At 38.8% G+C, this 19,854-nt stretch overlaps 1 protein-coding gene across 3 annotated transcripts in view; it reads left to right on the top strand.

The window, feature by feature from the left end:
- The window catches only part of CTNNA3 (catenin alpha 3), an 813,634-nt gene that overhangs the window by 75,785 nt on the left and 717,995 nt on the right, over positions 1 to 19,854 (top strand). The window contains exons 2-3 of one of the 3 annotated variants that reach the window (XM_067552601.1): positions 11,784 to 11,926; positions 13,821 to 13,886. The exons of the other annotated variants lie outside the window; for them this stretch is intronic. Of the exons in view, the coding sequence (XP_067408702.1) occupies positions 13,848 to 13,886 (39 nt within the window). The 5' untranslated portion in view covers positions 11,784 to 11,926; positions 13,821 to 13,847. The remainder of the gene's footprint in view (positions 1 to 11,783; positions 11,927 to 13,820; positions 13,887 to 19,854) is intronic. 3 annotated transcript variants of the gene reach the window in all.

Raw genomic sequence — 19,854 nt, 5'->3', positions numbered from 1 at the left:
TCTGTGAAAGTATGGAACCATGTACATGGTAAACCTCAAGTGGACTTAGTATATAGGAATAATGGGGTGGTGGTGGGAAGACAGATAAAAACCTAGAAGTGGGACTTGGACTTTGACCCAGCTCCTAGCAGGATCTAGGGCCAGGGTTATGAGTCCTTGCTGATCCAAGTCAGACTGATTTGTGTGTGGACAGACGTGGGGCTTTGGCTCAAAACTGAGTCAGTGCACAGACATGCTGTCACAGTCCTCCCTGCCTGGAGAGCTTTCTTTACTCTCTTCCTGTGTAGAGCTTCCACCACAGCTTCTCTGGGCATCCTGCCTGGCTCTCACCTTTATCATCACTTCTTTATGGTGAATTGCCTGATTCCTCTCAGATGGGGTCATTTGGGAATCAAGTTGACTTAGCCCCAGGCTTTCCAGCTCATGGGCAAGCCATCCTGTTACATCAGGCTTTAGAATAAAAGCTCTCTAGAGCAGGAACTACATCTTTCTAGGACTTCTGTGAAATGCGTGGAACACCTCCAGGTTCTATTAAATAATTATATAAAAGTTTAACAAGACACTATGGAGACAAAATAGTGTATTCAAAAACTTCATATATGGCTTACTTCTAGTAAAACCCAAATGTTATTAAAATTGAGAAATTTAAATATATTATCCAAATTGAATGAAATTGAAAAATAAACTAGAATGGTTGGTTTCACTTTTGTTAACAGACATGTTCGCTTTCTGTTGTGTTTGGGCTCATAGCACCACATATGGCTGTTTAAATTCATCCTATTTTCATTTAATTTATTGTAAAAATTTCCATTTATATTGGGTTTTTAACCCATTGCCACCTTTGTTTTTAAACCTAAATTTTGTGATTAAACTGAATTGACCATAACTGTATAAAGAAATGAAGCATTAAAAAGAAAAGAAATTTCATTCAAGCAGGCACAATGTGGACTGGAATCATTAGAAGAGGGAACACTCTTTGAGCTAAGAAAGAGCCAGGTGCTAAAGGCATTGCAGATGCTCTTTCTTCTCATACAGTGTAGCTAATGCAGAGAATATTACCAAGGAGAACAATGGGAGCAGCTGGTATAACTAGCTTAAAAAAATGTGTTGAATGTTGTACTCTGCATTACTGCATTATTTCCATCTATTGTGTAAGTCTATACAGGAGTGGACTGAGATGTTGCTTTAGCTTTTTCATGTCCCTCAGGTCTGATTAGTTTCCTGATCAAAGCTGAACGATGCCTGGAACTATACTACAGGTGCAGTTGTCCAAAGGCATTATCATTACATTCTGATGCTTGACTTTTTACAATACTTAGCACTTTACGCTTTTAGGAAGAAAATAAAAAATAGTTTTGGGTTTAACACTCTTACTCCCTGCCCCCCCAAAAACCCTAAACAATAAAAAGATGCAAAAACGCAAAGATCTTTAAGAAAACAAAATGCTCCAAACAGAATTTTCAAGCTTGAGTATCTGAAAGCTCCTAAATTCATATTTAAGTACACAAAAATATATTGACTTCATAGGAGCTGAGCATCTGCAGCTCCCAGCCTATAGGTGAAATTTTAAATAGAAATAACCGCAGAGAATAACAGGTGCTCTTTCTCTCACTTCTGCTGACTGGATTGCAGTGAGCTGAAGTATTTCTGTGACTGGAAGAAAGGAATATATACAAGGAGACTTCAAACTCTGACTGCTGTTGTATTTTTATGTGGGAACCTCTGTTCCTGTCTATTTCTCTTACTCACATGGTTCCATGCTTCTGCTCTCCAGCTGACCTCTGAGTGGAGCTCAGGTAGAGAATGCAATAAGACTGTGCCGCAGCTTGGGGATTTTTACTCTGCTTATGAAATAACACAAATCCTATCTAGTGGGAATTAATAACCTTTTTTTTAAACCACCCTGTACAGATGTTCCAAAAACTGGAAAGAGCCCAGAAGATTGGTCAGACCTTTTTTAATTGTTTAACTGTGTATTTACTCAATGGATTAGAATGATTTTGAACAGCCTGTCTTATCTGAGTAAATATGTATGTATTAGAGAGGGGCCATTCTGATCTCTAGGGTATGTGATGCAATCTTTAAGGGGGGTATTTAGGTCTGCTTCTGGAAAAGATGAAGAATACGAGGTTTGAAAATTGGGAAAGTAAACCAAAAAATGCAGGCATGTTTGATCAGATGATCATTTCAGATTTGAAAAATACCTTCCATTCTTAGAGCCGTTTGTAAAAGATGTTTTTAATTTTGTATTTTTTATTGATTTTGCAAAAGCAAAAAACATTCTACCGAAAGTAACGATACACAAGGGTCCATAAAAATAAAATAAGAAACACAAAGGACTAAAATTAGGAATAAAACATAACTATAATGAACAGTCTTAGACATCATGAAAATAAGTGTCCTATAAATTGAGGGAAATGAACCAATCCTTGGGATCTAGATCAGGAACAATTAAAGTGAGAGTTACCATAGAATTCGGTGTGCTGAATATATTTGAGATTCCTGAGATCTAGAACTTGGTGCAAATCCTTTTACTTCTTCAGTGTGAGGAAATAAGGAGAATAGAAATCTTTCCAGATATACTCCTGAAGCACTAACTCTGTTGCTTCTAGCTTGATTAAGTAATCTATCTACTGACACATGGCACTGTCATGAGAATGGCCCCCGAACAGGGAAGAGGGGGTGGGTGGGAAGCAGGGATTGAAATCAAATGGAATAACCATCCCTGATTACCTGAGAGACCCATTGTTACGTAGAGATCGCCATCCAAACCTCCTGGATATAAGATAAGGATCTATACCTATTTACTCTACCCTGTAGACTAGTCCAAGATCCTCGATACCAAATTCAATATCTCTGTGTCTGACCCAACTATGTAGTTACCGAAGAGGGCAGGGAACTGGTTTATTTTTCTTTTATTGCTTTGAATATCTCTGGTGATGAGAGGATGAAGAAGAGGACTATTGATTGTTCTCTATCTGAAGAATGAAGATTGAGGACAAAATTGTGTTCTCCTTACTATAGGAGTATATAAACCCAATGATCTGACCATGGATCTCTAACTTTTCAGTGAATGTGAAGTCTCATAAGTCTTAATACTAAATAGATTTTGAAATCAAATAATATTTGCCCATATTTCTCTCATTAAACCTGATGCAGATAACAATGATGAGTGTATCCTCAATACCTATAGCTATTGAATGAAAACCTGAATCAGTAGCATTTAATGCAGGTTGAAGTGAGATTTTAGCAATCGGTTGGTCTTCTTCACAGATTTATTTAAACTTATTTCTAAACTCTGAGGGTAACTTGTTCTTAAAAATCTGACAGTCTATCCCATTGCAGATAATAATATTTAGATAGCATGGCCTGATAATTCACTATCCTGACTGTAAAGAGGCTGATGAGTAGATTTGGTTCCCAAAAAGATAGTCACTTGGGTACCTCCTCCTTCAGAGATGATTTCCCTGACCTTTTAGATTTTTCATTTCTATTTTATTCTATATTAAAGTGATACAGTGGTGCAGTTGCAACAGTGCAGCTATGGTGATGCATCATTTTAAATGTAGACCTATCCTTTGAGTTAGTTTACCAGACCTGAAGAAGAGCTCTGTGTAAACTCAAAAGTTTGTCTCTCTCACGAACAGAAGATTGTTCAATAAAAGATATTACTTCACCCAAATTATGTCTCTAGATTTCTCACTGGCAGCAGCAACAACCAAAAAAGTGGTACTGGTTAAATATAAAAATATGCAAAACCTTTGAACAGTACTTGATATTTATGATCAGCACATTTTGAAGTAGCTAAATTGGAGGCAAGGGTTGTCCTCTTTAGCTGGATCCAATATCTCTTCATTAATTAACTCTGCTTTAGGATGTTGATTTCAGAATATCAAACAACTTATACACCTTTTTCTGACCTGTCTCCAATTGATTTTCCAGTGTTTTTGCCATGTGCTTCAATAATTCTGAAAGGTTTTTAAATCATCAGCTGATGTCACTGTAACAGGTGACCTAGTTTTCTTAGGCAAGGAAGAACAACAAAATGGAGGTTCAGAAGGATTCTCCTGATGAACAGGTATTTCTCCATCACTTGAGATTTATTGTTCCTCTCACTCTTGAACTTGACGAGGAGAGTGATAAGATTAATGAGAATTTGTAACAGGTTTTTTGTAAATAGATCTTCTATACTGTGGGATAAGTTGTCCTTGAAATTGTGATTATTGTGACTATGGTTGCAGACCAAATGGGAAGGGGACATTTTGATACAATCTCTCACAGTATTCTTATCAGCAAGTTAAAAAAGTATGGGTTGGAAGAATGGACTATAAAGTGGATCGAGAACTGGCTAGAGCATAGGGCTCAACGAGTAGTGATCAATGGCTCCATGTCTAGCTGGCAGCCGGTCACAAGTGGAGTGCCCCAGGGGTCAGTCCTGGGGCCGATTTTGTTCAACATCTTCATTAATGATCTGGAAGATGGGATAGATTGCACCCTCAGCAAGTTTGCAGATGACACTAAGATGGGGGGAGTGGTAGATACCCTGGAACGTAGGGATAGGATACAGAAGGACCTAAACAAACTGGAGGATTAGGCCAAAAGAAATCTGATGAGGTTCAACAAGGACAAGTGCAGAGTCCTGCATTTAGGACGGAAGAATCTGATGCACAGCTACAGACTGGGGACTGACGAGCTAGGCAGCAGCTCTGCAGAAAAGGACCTGGGAGTAACAGTGGATAAAAAAAGCTGGATATGAGCCAGCAGTGTGTCCTGGTTGCCAAGAAGGCTAATAGAATATTGGGCTGCATTAGTAGGAGCATTACCAGCAAATCACGGGAAGTGATTATTTCCCTCTATTCGGCATTGGTGAGGCTGCATTTGGAGTATTGTATCCAGTTTTTGGGCCCCCCACTACAACAAGGATGTGGAGAAGTTGCAGAGAGTCCAGCGAAGGGCAACAAAAATGATTAGGGGGCTGGAGCACAAGACTTATGAGGAGAGGCTGAGGGAACTAGGCTTGTTTAGCCTGCAGAAGAGAAGAATGAGGGGAGATTTGATAGCAGCCTTTAACTACCTGAAAGGGGGTTCCAAGGAGGATGGAGCTAGGCTGTTCTCAGTGGTGGCAGATGACAGAACAAGGAGCAACGGTCTCAAGTTGCAGCGGGGGAGGTCTAGGTTGGACATTAGGAAAAGGTTTTTCACTAGGAGGGTGGTGAAGCCCTGGAATGGGTTACCTAGAGAGGTAGTGGAATCTCCATCTTTAGAGGTTTTTAAGCTGCGGCTTGACAAAACCCTCGTTGGGATTATTTAACTGAGGTTAGTCCTGCTTTGAGCTGGGGGTTGGACTAGATGACCTCCTGAGGTCCCTTCCAACTCTATGATTCTATGATTTGACCTATTTGGAGGAAATTAAGGAACCTAGTGAGAATTAACATCTGCATGTCTAGCAGGAGCTACTTGCCCATATCCCTTCCTACTCTTTTTTTATTTCCAAGATATGATTTCCTTTCTGGCAAAAGACTTTGGATTCTGAAGAAGAATCTGAGTCTTTGGGTAAGGAAACCTCCTCTGCAGGAGCCATTACAACAGACTGAAGGATTTGAGTGGGACTCTCATCCTTAATTTACTGACATGCTTACTTAGAGAAAGTTTCATCACAGGGAACCCTTCCTTCTTCCTGTCAGAGAGATCTGGCTGGCACCAAAATTGGGGAAGGTTTGGTGACTCAGATCCTGGAGTGACCCTGAGGACTGGTGAGGACATAAAAGAACGCCTAGGTGCTGAAAAATTATTCTGAAGAGATAATTTGTTCTGAGGGTGCTGCTAGTGTCTCCCTAGGCATTTGAAGATTCCTCAGAGGCTGAAATTGCTGGGGCAGAGCACGGTTTTATTAATGCTGACTCTGCCTACAAATTGGTGCTGGGGTAGACCATCCTGAGTGCTCTGATGCTCAGAGGGATGGTGCTGAGGTGGAATGAGATAAATGCCCCTTTGAACCTTTAGGTCTGTGAGCTCTTTTTGATGAAGAAAATCATCTCTGTACCCTCTCCTTACTATGGTGTTACACTGAGAATTACAGTACCACTTTTTCCTGCCTTGTCAGCAGTGGGTCCTTTAAAGAGCTCCTCTCGTGCCCAGCCCTAGAGACAGGGCTCAGTGCCATGGAACTGAATTGCAGTCAGAGTCTCTGTCCTTGGACAGCAGAGGTCCCTGACCGCACCAATGTATTTTTTTTTGTCTCTGTCTCTCGGCTTAATTGCATTTGCTTTTGGTGTCCTGTCTTTGGTGACAGGAGTGCTTGAAGAATGAGTCAGGAATGAAAAAGTCTGTGTTAAGAGTCCAACATATCCCTCATCGATTTTATTTCCCCTGAGTAATAGCTTCAATCTGGACTGCCTCTTCTTTTTGTATGCACTTCTTCAAAGACTTGTAAATAGCACACTTATATTATTATGCTCTTCACCCCAACAGGAAAGGCATCTGTCTTGGATGCCAGTGAGAGGAATACCCTCCTCCTCCAAACAGGAGGGGAATGACTTGAAGCCAGGACATCAAGGCTCTGCCGTAAGTCCTGCTGTGTGCAAGCACTCTCTGTCTCTCAAACCTGCCCTACTGCTAATGGGCTAAATGAAACAGTACCTACTGTGCTAATTACTAAATAACAAAGACAAAAGGACACTACATTGTTCCAACTCACCGCTTAAGGCAGTTCTAAGGAACTAAGTTGCGGTTGGGGTCAGTGGACCCATCATTTTGGTAGAAACATGGCTCCTCTGGGATTATGGCAGGAGTATAGAGTTGTGAATGCTGCCTGAGTACCAATTATTCTATGCTCACTCATTGTATGAGAGCAAAATGAACAAATAAAACTGCCTTTTGGTTTTTCAAGCCTTTAACAGGAATTATTAAAACAGATGCTTCTGTAATTTCTGGACCATGGAAGTGTCATGGATTCCTTAGGTTATGAGGCTGAGAAAAGAGACTCTTCCTTCTCTGCTGGCCACAGAATGAATCCTATGCTGCCCTCTACCCAAGGGTAAAATCTAACTCCAAATAATCAGGTTGTTGAGAACTGCTTTGGAGAGCTGTTCTGATCAGAACAAGTCCTTTGAGATTGTAATGTTGATGAAGGCAGTTATTTTCTAGCTGCTTAATTTTTATGCAGGTAGGAGAGAAATAAAATAAAATGAAAAAATGGCTGCAATCCAAATGTAATCTCTTTCCTAGCAGTGAGCTCCTTTCTGGGTGTTGGTCACAGAGAGCAATGGAAGGAGGGATATAGTACAGTATAACCAGTTTACCCTATTTCAATTGTTTTACCATCTATTATTGTAATGTTTGCCATTTTGAATGCCATCATTTGGTCAACAGTTGCTTCAAAAAGCTATCAAAGAAGATAACGTTTCTCCTCTATTTAGGGTAAATAGCTGAAATTTAGTTTTCAGTGTTGACTTCATAATGGTAAGTGAATTTTTTAAAATGTAACATGTTTTGTAGCATTTCTTTAAAACCATGTTTTTATCTTTTTCTGACTTCAATTGCCATAGAATATAGTTGCATCTACACTCAGGAAAAAAGCAAACTCTTTTTTTAAAAGGAAACTAGCTACTACTTTCCCCTCTAAGGTATAACAAACAAGGAATGATGCATAATTTGGGGGAAAATATCATCATATACATGAGCAGAGTAAATGCACATTGGCAGAAACAAATGACAAGATGTTTTAGTATGTATTTAGTTGTGAAGAATAGTCAATAAATGAGTGTAATTAAGTCAATTCCCTTTTAAATGCAATTTTAAAATACTGTATACAAACCCACAGATTAGAAGGTACAAACGAACATGATGAGTGGACAACTAGGCTATGAATTTCAAGACAGATTAAGAATCTGGAAGTGAAAATAACTAATTGGACACAATCTGTTTGGGGGTAGACAGAATGTTGTCAGGCAGCTTTTTTTTGTTGTAACAGAAATAGTGTGGCTACAAAGATGATTATTTTAGCATCTGAGAGAGGTTATTAAAATACAGAAAATATCTAGTAAAGTAAAGATGAATGCATGGGTGCAGAAATCCATGGGTGTGTAAATTCCAATGCAGAATTGGAGATGTGGTTTATTTTTAGGCGATAGCCCTCACCTTTTGGTACCTAACTATAAGATACTTCATATTGCAATTAGGTATGTTGCAATGTCATAAACTGTAGGCAACATCATATAATGGCATCAAGACTAATTATTCCATGGTCAAGCCAGACAGTGAAAGTCATTTGCTTCAGAATATGCTCTTTGCATTTTAACCATGTTTTTGTATTTAAAACATATTAGAAGTAGATAACCCCAAATCTAGCTTTCTATCCTCTCAGCTTGCTTTCTGAGGAGAGTGCTCTGGAGCATTTACTCCCATTTGTTTGGGAAGATCTCCTGGGCTGTGTTACTACATCTTTAAGACAGTCAGTGTTGCACTGATTCATCCATCAGTTTCTGAGCTAAGAGCAGCAAGATTGAAAATCTTGAAAGCCTTCTATGTTAGGACCATTTTTTTGTCAATATCACCCAAGTGGAGAGTTTGTAAACCAAAGCAAACATGGCCAGCTGTGGAACAAGGGAGCTGGCCAATTCCTAATGCCTCCAGTGATGGCTGTCTGGAGGGAAGTGTTTTTGCTGTCCCTGGGCTGAGCTCAATTTGCAGTTTGGGTTGGATTTGATGGACTTTAATGTGATTGGTACAGGTGGATTTGAATTTCTACTTGAACCATTTTTCCAGCTCTATTTAATAGCAATGAATTAATTGGCTGTAAATATTGGAAATGAAAAGTTTTTTAAAAAATAATTCCCCATTCTGCTGAATATTCTGGATGTTCCATCATGCTTCTAACATTAGAGGGTCTGACTAGTTTAAATTTAAAATGTAAAACGGTCCTCTCTTTTAAATACATAGCATAAGAAGGTTTTGTTTTTTAAAAGCTCTTTTCTTTTTTCTACCACTGCGCCAGATCAATTTTACAGACTTCTACACTCAGATTGGTAGCAGCAGAGGAAATTTATTTGAAGATTTAAATTCAGACTGAGGATTTCAGGAAATACTGTGTCAAGGGGATTGTAGCAGCAAGAGAAAACTGTACTGGGGTGGGGACGGATACACTTAGACACCATAATGATAGGGGTGGTCTAAAAACCTAAATAGAATAGACAGTAGAAATTGTCGGGGCTTCTAGATGAGATCAGCACTTTAATTTGAAAGAACCTGGTGAGTCAAATAGTCTCTTATCATGGAGTAGTAGCTCAGGCTGGTTTTTATATTCAAATAAAAAAATTAATCTGTTCAAAAAAGCTAATAAAATAGGGTAAATTTAAGGGCCAATTTTGGATATAATGGCTGAAGGTCCATGAAGGATCTTGCTTAGTTAGAGCTAAATCTATCCATGCAACAATATTTTCTGTCGCCAAAAGGTTAGTCTGAAAAGAAATCAGTAGAGATAACTGCATTTTTGGCTTCTGGTGAACATATCTGTGAAGTGAAAAGCGTGATGCACTTCGGCTTTTCACTTATGGCAGCCTACTCTAGGTTGTACCGTGGCTAGTTTATAGTATGACATAGTCCAGGTGACCTGCCAAACCTACAGAGCAAGTTGATGTTCTCTTCACTTCACTGGCATACAAGCCTCAAAATGTTGCAACCCTTTTACACGTTTTGGACAAGTCATTCAGATTCTGTGACAAATAGTTAAAGGAAAACTACCCATTTTTTCATCCCCAAAATACAAGGTTCCAAACCATAACCCCAAAGTGATATACATATTCTGTAGAAAACCTATGTTGAGAGCATTAAGACTGATGGTTAAGAATTTAGGCAAGAAAATGCCAGAGTTGAGATTACCTATGTTGCAGATATATCTCCTAATCCATTTGGCTCATCAGGATTTACCTGTGTATGTTTTCTGTCTTAAATTGCAAGATCTTCAGGGCACAAATTATTTGTACAGGATCTAATACACTGTCCTTAGTAATTTTTTGTATGTAATTTAATACAGTAAAAGAAAATTACTTTGGCTGCAAAGTCAAGCATTCAAATACTGAAGAATCCAGATCTATGGTTGTCATTGTTGCCTTAATTTTGCTCTTTTGTGAATCCAGTGCATTTACTGAATGAGGCAGAGGTCCTTTGTTTTGTGTGTGGGTTTTTTTCTTGTGTATTTTAGGGCCCACTCGTACACCACTGTAATTAATGTGAGTTTGTCAATGACTTCAGGATCAGATCCTTAGGTCATAAGTCCTTCAGCACAGAGTAGGTCTTACACTCTTTTGTAAAGTGCTGTGTGACTTTATTGTACTACAGGTGGGTAAAACCCCTATAAACTAAATGGCTTAGTGGAGATTTATAAAATTTTGAAAACTGGTATTTCAGAAGATTGGAATTGTGATTTTGGGCAAACACATCTGAATTCCAGTAATGTGTATTCTGGATGAGCAAGGCTTGCCTGTATGTGACTCTTAGCAACAGAGTGCTGCAGGTGGAGAACACAAAATTTTAAGAGAACTATCAAGGACAATAGATGTGACAATGGTTCTCCAGCTGTTCACTTTTGGGACATTTTGTAAGAGACTGTCTTGTGTACTATCTTCCCTGTAGCATTTTCTTTTTCATTGGATGTTCCTGTAAATCCACTTCAAGGGATCTGTAGATGCTGGTGGTCCATGGGAGTATAGTTATGAGAATTGTTGTGATAAGGAGAAATCATTTCACCTTCTTTTTGATTTTGCGGACTGAATAGCAGGATGCTCTTTGCCAGATGCTGATTTTACTTATGCTGGTATAAATCTGGAGTAGTTTCAGTGCAGTTAATGTTATAATTTTACACTAATGTAACTAGAGGGATAAATTCTGACCATCTATTTAAGCATAAAGAAGCAGTTTCAGTAAATGAAGTGTTTTAAAACTGAATTGCTTACACCATACTTTTAGTGCTGGCTTTGTTCACCACCAGCACACAATTATATGAAGTGTCATTAGGATGACAGGATTATTACTGTTGAATAATTTACAATGGGGTTACAGGAAACTTTTGTCTTCCCTTGGTGGTATTAATAGATTTCCAGTACAGCTGTCTTCTGTGCTAAGAACAGTCAGATTTCCTTTGGTGTGCTTTAGTATTTGTAGTTGTAATTGCACTTTACCTCCTGAATAGTCTTCTGCTCTGGAGAAAAAAGAAAACATCTATTTTTGAGGAAAGTCTAAAAGAATAACTTGGCCAAAACAATTCCTCCTCCCTTAGTGTCCCCTATAACAATAAAAATACTTTAAAACCCCCAACCACCCTGAAAAGAAAAAAAAGAAAAATGAAATATCAAGCCTTTTTTATTTATGCTGTTTTCTCTTTGCATAAATAATCTATATTTCCTGAAACCCTCCATTAATTGCAGTTAGACCTATTGCTGAGGAAGAATTTATTAGCTACAGGCTTCTCTTGGTCTATATTTAACCAATACCAATTTAACCATGGGCACCTGGCATTTTCTCATTTTGCAGATCAATTGGAACCTATGCAGTGTGCCTTTGTCTCTTGATGTAAATGACAACCTATTTGAGTCCAGAATAAAATGGTTATTCTCTGTGTTCAGGAGTACTTGAGAATGAGCTTGTCTCTCAGAAATAAATCAGCTGAAGGAGAAGAGTCCAAGTCATTGTATCTGTTCTATTTGCCATTTTTTCTGTTGACAAATGCTGAGAACAAAAGAATATACGAGCTACCTATTTAAAAATGTCTTTTCCTTCTGATGTAGGTCAAAACAACAAATTCTGGTACTGTATGGGGATGGGGGAAGAAATAAATTACATGTGTTAAACTGCCATGGACTGTTGGAAACATAGTCTGCTATGGAAACCCCAGAGTATTGAATAAGAAATTCAAGGAATCAGCAGACAGGTGAGAGTCATGAAGAAAATAGTAAATAGAGAACAGGAAACACCAAAAAGGAAAAGGCAGAAAAAACGGTTGGATGATCTCCTACAGAGTCTGGATTAGGGGTCTCATTCACATATACTCCTTTCTCATAATACTGCGCCTTCTGCCCCTGCCAAGAAAGGGATGGTTAGAATGCATCCCATGCCACATTATGGTACTTCATGCTGAACCGAAAGGGTTTTAAAAACTCAATCTTATAGGAGTTGGTGGCCCCAATCTTTATTTTAAATCACCTAGTCATCACTACAGGACCAAATCCTTCTTGCCTGATACATGCATGTGTCAGTGGGACTGCCCATGGGAGCTTGAAAGATCAATCCTCCCTCCCCTCCCTTTTTTTTTGTGCTAAATCCCTGCTCCCCTGTGGACAGGAAAAATTTAGAGAACCTTGGAAAGGGAAGAGAAGTAGGGAGATGGAGGAGAAGAGAGGCGAGTGAGGAAAGCAGCTGGAAATTCCTCTGTCACTTTTCCATTCTTTGTCCTTTTAAAATGTCGATAGATGGCAAATGGATGTTGTGGCTATGGAAACAGACCTCTTCCCTTCCCCTCTGCCCCCAACATGCTATATCTCATTATATACAATAATAAAAATAATGGAGTTGTTATATGCCCAGGTTCGTCTCTTAACACTTGTTTTACACTGATGTAACTGCATTGACTTTAACAGTGATTCTTGATTAACAGGGGAAACAAGGAGAATCAGGATGTACCTGCATGTGAGATATGTATGGTTTTTCTCCTCCCCATGCCCTAACTCAAATTCCACTCTCAGCACTAAACCAGGTGGGCTCAGTAGAGAAGCAAATATTTGAAATAAAACCTCATGCCCCAAAGTTACTCAAATTTCTAAAACTTTGGTTTTAAAGTTTGAGTGAAAGGTTCACACCAGCTCCTTCATCTCTACCATCAGACAAATGAACTTTCAAACTGACTGTTCAGTATTTATTTAAAGCTGCTGTTCTATGTGACAACTATGTGACTTGATAAAAAGCAATGGAGGTGTTCAATTATGTTTGAATGATTGCAGTACACATACAATATGTGGCTTAAAGATGGTAAGCCTCAGATGTTAGATGTGTCTCACATTCAGTCCCTTTTAGCAATGTTTAATTCTTTCATCAGACAAATACTAGAACATTCAGTAATGCAAGAAATTAACTCCTTCCTCTGACACATTAGTTGGTAGACCAGAGATAAGAGGCGGTGGTATAAATGATCTTCTTTACTAGAGATATGCTCATCCAGAGCCCTGAATTCAACCCCTTCATCAAATTTTGAGGTCTGCAATTTGAAATTCTACCACAAACTTGGATTTGAATTTTGTGATTCTTGTTTATGAAATGCATTTTACTTCCAAAGTACCCCCATCACTTGGATATTTAGATCTAATTAGAAGTGGAACTTTTAATTCCCAACATCCTAGAACTTTACAGGAGTGATCAAAATCAGGATTCAAACCACCATTTGATTTTTTTTTGGCTTGAATGTCCTCATCTGGTCTTTATTCAGTGAGGAAATACTGTACAAGTTTTAAATGGAAAATGTGAATCATAAATGCTATTTAAAATAGCTTTGTGTTTTGTTCTGTGTAGATATATGGTTAATGCAAAAAGTATTGATAGTGGCTGTAAAAAATAAACAATCTTGCATCTCTGATAAGATTAAGAACAATGAGGACAGTTCCCTTTATTTGACCCAGTGTTATTGGTCATCTTCAATACCTGACTCTACAGCTTTGATACCATGCACAGCAACTGTAGCTCTTAGTTCAATATCTGGGACAAAGTCTGTAAATTTAATCTGTATTATTCATTTTCCCCTGCCTCACACATGTTTATTTATGTTATGTTTCTAGCATGTTTTAAAAGTTCTGACTTCAGCAATGGGATTTGATTGGACCCTATCGCATCTGTTTTGTAACGTATGAAGCTGATATGATATGAAACAATTGTACAGACCTGAATGTCTCTTGATTTTCACCATGTCACTGTTTACAAATTAAACACCACTCTATAAAATCTTTTGACAAAAACTAATTTCATAAGAGACTGTAATTCACTTTAAAGTCTAGATAGGGACTCAATCACACTTGTTCTTTTCAGTACATTAATATCTCTGGTTGCTCAATTTTCTGTATGTTTTAACATGAGCGGAGGGCCATCCTGACATTGTGATTTTGGAAGTGTTAGAACTAACAGCCTCCACTTCCATTCATCTCAGCTACAGAGTAAAAATATACCTGCCATATCTTATTCCCTTGCTGCATATTATATAATAGGCATGCTGAACAATCTAATAAACACTGGGGGACTGTTAATATATTCTGACACATGTGATGGGGTTTCCACAAAGTCCATAAACTTTGGATTGTTATTTAGGTTGTCCCCCAGAACACAATTTTAAAGCATGAGTCTAATACAAATTGGGCCCCATCCATGCATGTTGGTCAAACCATGGGCCAGATCATCCCAACCTTAGTCTCTCCTGTTCTCTCCCTGTGGCACACAGTGTAGTCTCCTGAGAACTGAGAAGCTTTAGTTTAACAAGTCTCTGGGCTTAATATAGGGTAATCTGTGTGAAAATTAATTGCGAATGTAGACGTTTGGGCTCAGGCTGGAGCCTGGCCTCTAGGACCCCACAAGGGGGGATGGTCTCAGGGCTCAGGCTTCAGCCTGAGGCTGAACATCTACTGCAATTAAACAGCACCTCCTACCCCGAGTCAGCTGACGTGGGCCACCTGCAGGGTTTTAATAGCAGCATAGAGATACCCTATATGGGGTGTTCCTGGAGACATGCTGGATCAGGGGTATGCACATTGTCTCCCATTGGCCCCCATGGACCTTGCCTGGAATAGACAATACAGAACCATCTGCCAGATGGTTTTCTGTGCAGTCTAGGGCCTTATAGCATTTACTGTACATAGTACATTTCAAATATTAACTATTTAGTCATCACAACACCCCTATAAAGTAGGTAAATTTATTGTTATCCCTGCTTAGAGCTCAGCAGAAATTGAAAAAAGATAATTTTGGGTTGAACCAATAATAGAAATTTTCTGATGAATTAGAGTTGGGTTGAAACAAAAAATGACCCCTGTGTCTTCCTTTTGATTTTGGGCATTTTTGACAAAAGCGAAGGTGGAATAGATTAATAAAATGCTAGGGGTGAAGAGGAAGGACAATGACCTTCCTAATAACCTTTAGCCCAGCGATTAATGCCCTCTCGTGGGATGTGAATGACCCAGGTTCAGTTCCTCAGCTTTTCCTGACACGGACAAAGGATTTGAACTTGAATCTCCCACCTTTCAGGTGAGTGCCCTAACCACTGACTGGTATGGGGTGTTCTCAGTCTCTCCTGTTGAAGAGCTGTTCCACTTTGTATAAATAAATAGTCATTAGAACAGGGACCTGCATCTCACACCTCCTAGGTGACTGCCCACCAACCTATAGAGTCATTCTCATTCTTTTTGTGGCTTAATGAGTATTCATTGTCTTCATGAATGATTATGAATAGTCACAGACTTTACTGAAAAAATCTTGCCCACTGTATCCTCAGTTTATTAGGTAGGGAAACTAAGACTGAAAGGTTACTTGATTGACTAGGACTACAGGGGGATTCAGTTATGGAGCTGGTATTAGAATGCAGGAAGTCCTTGCTATCAGTCTTATGCTTGGTTCATTAGGCCATGCCACCTCTTGTGCTGCTGGGTTCTGCCCTCAAATGCCTAGAGATCACAAAAGCTACCCAAAAGAGCTAGCTCTGTTGTAGGAAAAAAGTTGGAAGCGAGAAATTAAGTGGTCTGGGTTTGTCCCAAATATATGATCTCTGACCCTGGGTTTCAGTGATCCAGAGGGCCAGTTTTGGGTGAGATGTAGGGTGCAGGAACTTCAAGAAAAAAATAAGTGACAAACTTCCAACCCTAGCAATCAGTTAACATTTTTCAAGTACATATTAACATAGGAACATTTTTAAAAAAAATGAAAGCTGAGATTTGACTTGAAATTCCTGAAACCGCATCATCCTAGAGAGCTCTCAAATGTGGCTGGCTGTGACAGCAAATGTAGCTGGCTGTTGGGAGGGTATTCAGTCTTTTTTCCACTTCCCTTTCTGTTTTTTGATATTGATGTACTGTGTACACATTTTGTGAATGCCATTTCCCACTTTTATTAAAACAATGAAAGCTTACACTAATGTTCACTGTATCTTTGAGTATTTTGTCTTCCTTGCTAAACTATAGCATTCCATGATAGCATAATATATTTTCTGACGGTTTTTTTAGGGAATATACAGCTTCTAGTTGTGAATTGAATGCTGTCTGACTGTCTTCTGGAACTATCCAAGCAAGGGCAAACCCCTTTGTGTTTAGAACCCATCAATAAGGTTAATCATTAATAAGGTTTTTTGCTGCTCCAACTAAGTCTTGGGAAGCTGTTGATGTCTCTTACAATGAAAGGAGAGGTCACTGGGAAGCATTTAAAAGTGTATAGCTTGGGGAGTTGGTTCATCTTTATGACATTGATTCTACCTGGTAAAGAAATGAAGTATTCCAGCAATGGAGATTTTATACGATATATTTAACAACAAAAGGGTATTTTGTTTTAAATAGTCAGCATGTGTTGGAGAAAATGTTTATTGTCCATGTCAAGGTATATCTCTAAACTACCCCAGGGTAGTTTAAAAATTAAAGTAGACTGAAAATAATAGGCTGTATTATTTGATAATGGAAATCGCTCTGATTGTAGCAATCTATTGTGTCCAGAAACAGAATCTGTTCATTCCCAGTTCTGATAAGTATTATTTTTTTCAAAGAAGAAAAGGCACAAAAATTAAAGCAACAAAATATGTTGAAGTACAGTGATTAAATTAACCAAGACACTACACACAAAACTGTTTTACAAGAAAGATAAGCTTATTTTGACAGGTAAGGTATGTTTATTACAACACTGTCTCAATATCTTTCAGATTATGTTTTCCTCTCTTAGGTTTGCTTCCTCTATCACATATGAGATTTCAGCTTTCAGAGACAAATGTATTGCATTCATTAATGGGGTTCTGCTCTGACTAACTTCCTCTCTTGGCTTTTTTTATTTTTAATTTTTTTCCAGGATTATGAATGTTGGGAATAGATAATGAATTAAACAGGAGTTATTGCCAGCAAATAATAGTGCTAAGATCATCTCCATAGATTTAGGCTTATTGTATTTGTGCCAGATGTATTTGGATATGTCCACACAGCATTTTGGATCAACCTTTCCAGGCCAGGGTTGACAGACTTGGTTTAGTAGGGCTTGTGCTAGTGCTCTTAAATAGCTGTATAGACAACACTTTGAAGTTGTAGCTTGGGCTCAGAAACCCACCTCACAGTGTAAACTTCAGATCCCAAGCTCCAGCCCAAACCACAACTTCAAAGTGCTGTCTATATAGCTATTTTAGAGTGCTAGTGTGAGCCCTGCTATTCCGAGTCTATCAACCCAGGCTGGAAGGCTTGCTCCAGAAGGCTGTGTAGACATACCATTTGAGGCTGGATTCATGCCAGCAGACAGGGTCCCTGCAGTGAGTGGCTTTCCACCTTCCTTTGGGAAACTATTCTTTAAAAAAAATTTTGTTTAGATGAGATCCTCGGGGCAGGCACCATATCTGATTTTGTGCCTTACACAATGTCAAACGCAGTCAGCGCCTAAAATAATTTAATTTTTCAACATCTGTAACATTCAGCACACAGATCTGAGTCAGGACCTCTGAGTTTGAGTGTCACCTGGCCTCAAACTGTCAGTTGTTTGGATTGACCCAGACCCACCCTGACCTCGGTCAGTTTTTTGAAGAAGGGTACTTGCAGCTTCCTTGCCTTTTATTGTCTCATCTAAACTATTCCCTCACACCTGCTTCTGCTTCCATTAAAATCAGTAACCTGCTTCCTTCAGGCACCCAGTAATGATTGTGCCCTCACTAATAATCTACATCACCAACCCAGGTACCTTAGTACAAAGTTTGTTATAGGGTAGAAAATAGGGAGAATCCCAAACAAAACTAATATTAAAGTAGAATATAAATGCAGATAGACTTGAAACTTAGTGGCAGAGTTCACTAATTAAGCAAGAGGAAGAGCTGAAGAGTGCATTGTCTTGGTCAGCTGCTGCCAATTTGTCTTATAGTGTAACCTCTGGCCAAGTTATGTCTCTTGTCTTGTTAATTCAAGGTCATATGTCCTTGAGGGTCAGAGTAACAAAACGTTTTCCTGTGTTACATAGTTCATGAGGGTTGGGTCACTCAGGAGTTCACTAATATGCTGGCATTCTTTAACCCAGTCCAAACCCTTGGTATCCTAAACTCATTTGAATTCAGCTGGGTTTTCTCCTGGAGACATTCAGAGGTAAAGTACAGTAGAACCCTGCCTGGGACTATATTTTTAATCCTGCTCCCGTCCCACCCCACAATTCCCACTCTTACCCATTCCCTCATTGTTTCTAGTATTTTTATCCCACTCCCACCTGCAAAAACCTTAGATTCCCCCAAATCCTGCAAGAGAGACAGAATCTCCAATGCTACTAAAAAAAACTCAAACAGACAAACTAACAAAAAACCAGCTGGTTAATATATATACACACACACAAAATGGAATTCAGACACAGTTTTTACCACTAAAAGAATAAAACAAATCTTGCTTAAAACATGTAAAAGAATACTTTAACTCCTGTTCTAATAGATATCAAATCTCTTTCTATCCCTCACTTAAATTTAAGCATTAAAAGTTTTAAAGTGTTTTCCTGCAAATTATTGGTTTGGGTTTTTTTGTCCACCCAATCCCGCCCGCAATGAAGTACATTTTACCTGCTCCCGCTATTCTGGCCATTATGGGTCCTGTGGGAGGGCTCTGCAGTACAATGTACTAAATGATATTCCCTTAAGTCTTCACTTGCAGTCCTGCTTATCTTACCATGATTCTCATTAGAAATGGGTCTTTATTTCCTGTGGCAATTCCAAATTTCCACTTGTACAGGTACGTATCTGGCATGTTCACTGGACCACTGTTAGGCCCAAGAATAGAAATACAATTAACTCATAAAAATAACTGTGCAGTGTCAGCAGTTAATACATAACTATAAAACAGATATTTGGCAATAACTACCCATCACATTAAGAACAGCTGGAGGGGCTGGAGATGTGTGTTTTTAAGTATTTTTCCATCCTTCTTTGATAAATTCAGGTGGCAGTGGTGGAACTAACATAGAAAATACTCATGAGTTGTGATATATAAGTTGTGAACAGTTAGTTAGGAAGAGGTGCTGGTAAACCAGATGAGCAAAGGTAAATGAGAGCTATAAAGTTAAACCCTGGGCTATATGGGAGGCTAAGAGGGAGCAGGGGATCAGCAGTAACAATGCTCTGAGACAAAGGATTTCATCAATTATAAAAAACAATTAAAAAAATCTTTGGAGAGCTTGGCAGAGTTTACAAAGATTAACTCTGGTAGGTCAATTCCTAAATTCAAATTGACTTACTGTTACTAGAGTGCACGTGTGCTGTCTCTATCTGTAATGAAAATGGAAAACAAAAGGTGACTTAGCACACAGAACACTTCCTGTTACTTCTGATTTTTTTCTTTTGTCATGACTTTTGCTTTGTTCACTCTAACAGCGGCCTTAAAATATTGCAGCAAAATCAGATGTGTTCATGAGCACAATTTCACGGCTTTTAGAGACCAAACACAGGAAAACCACTGCCTGTGTTTGAATTTCACTTGTCAGTCTATGGTTGCTAAAGCTTCATGGCCACAACGGTAAGCAAATCTGTCTTTCATCATTGAACTGTGGCACATATCCAGGAAATGCACATTATGCAGGAAAATTGGAAAAAAAAAAAAATTGCAAAAGAAGTCACTAAGCTGCAAG

Source organism: Emydura macquarii, unplaced genomic scaffold, assembly GCF_026122565.2.
Source record: "Emydura macquarii macquarii isolate MOO-44397 ecotype Brisbane River unplaced genomic scaffold, CSIRO-AGI_Emac_v2 contig_1390, whole genome shotgun sequence".
Classification (NCBI taxonomy): Eukaryota; Metazoa; Chordata; order Testudines; family Chelidae; genus Emydura; species Emydura macquarii.
Note: the sequence above shows the minus strand (reverse complement) of the source record. Positions and strands in the feature narration are given on the sequence as shown.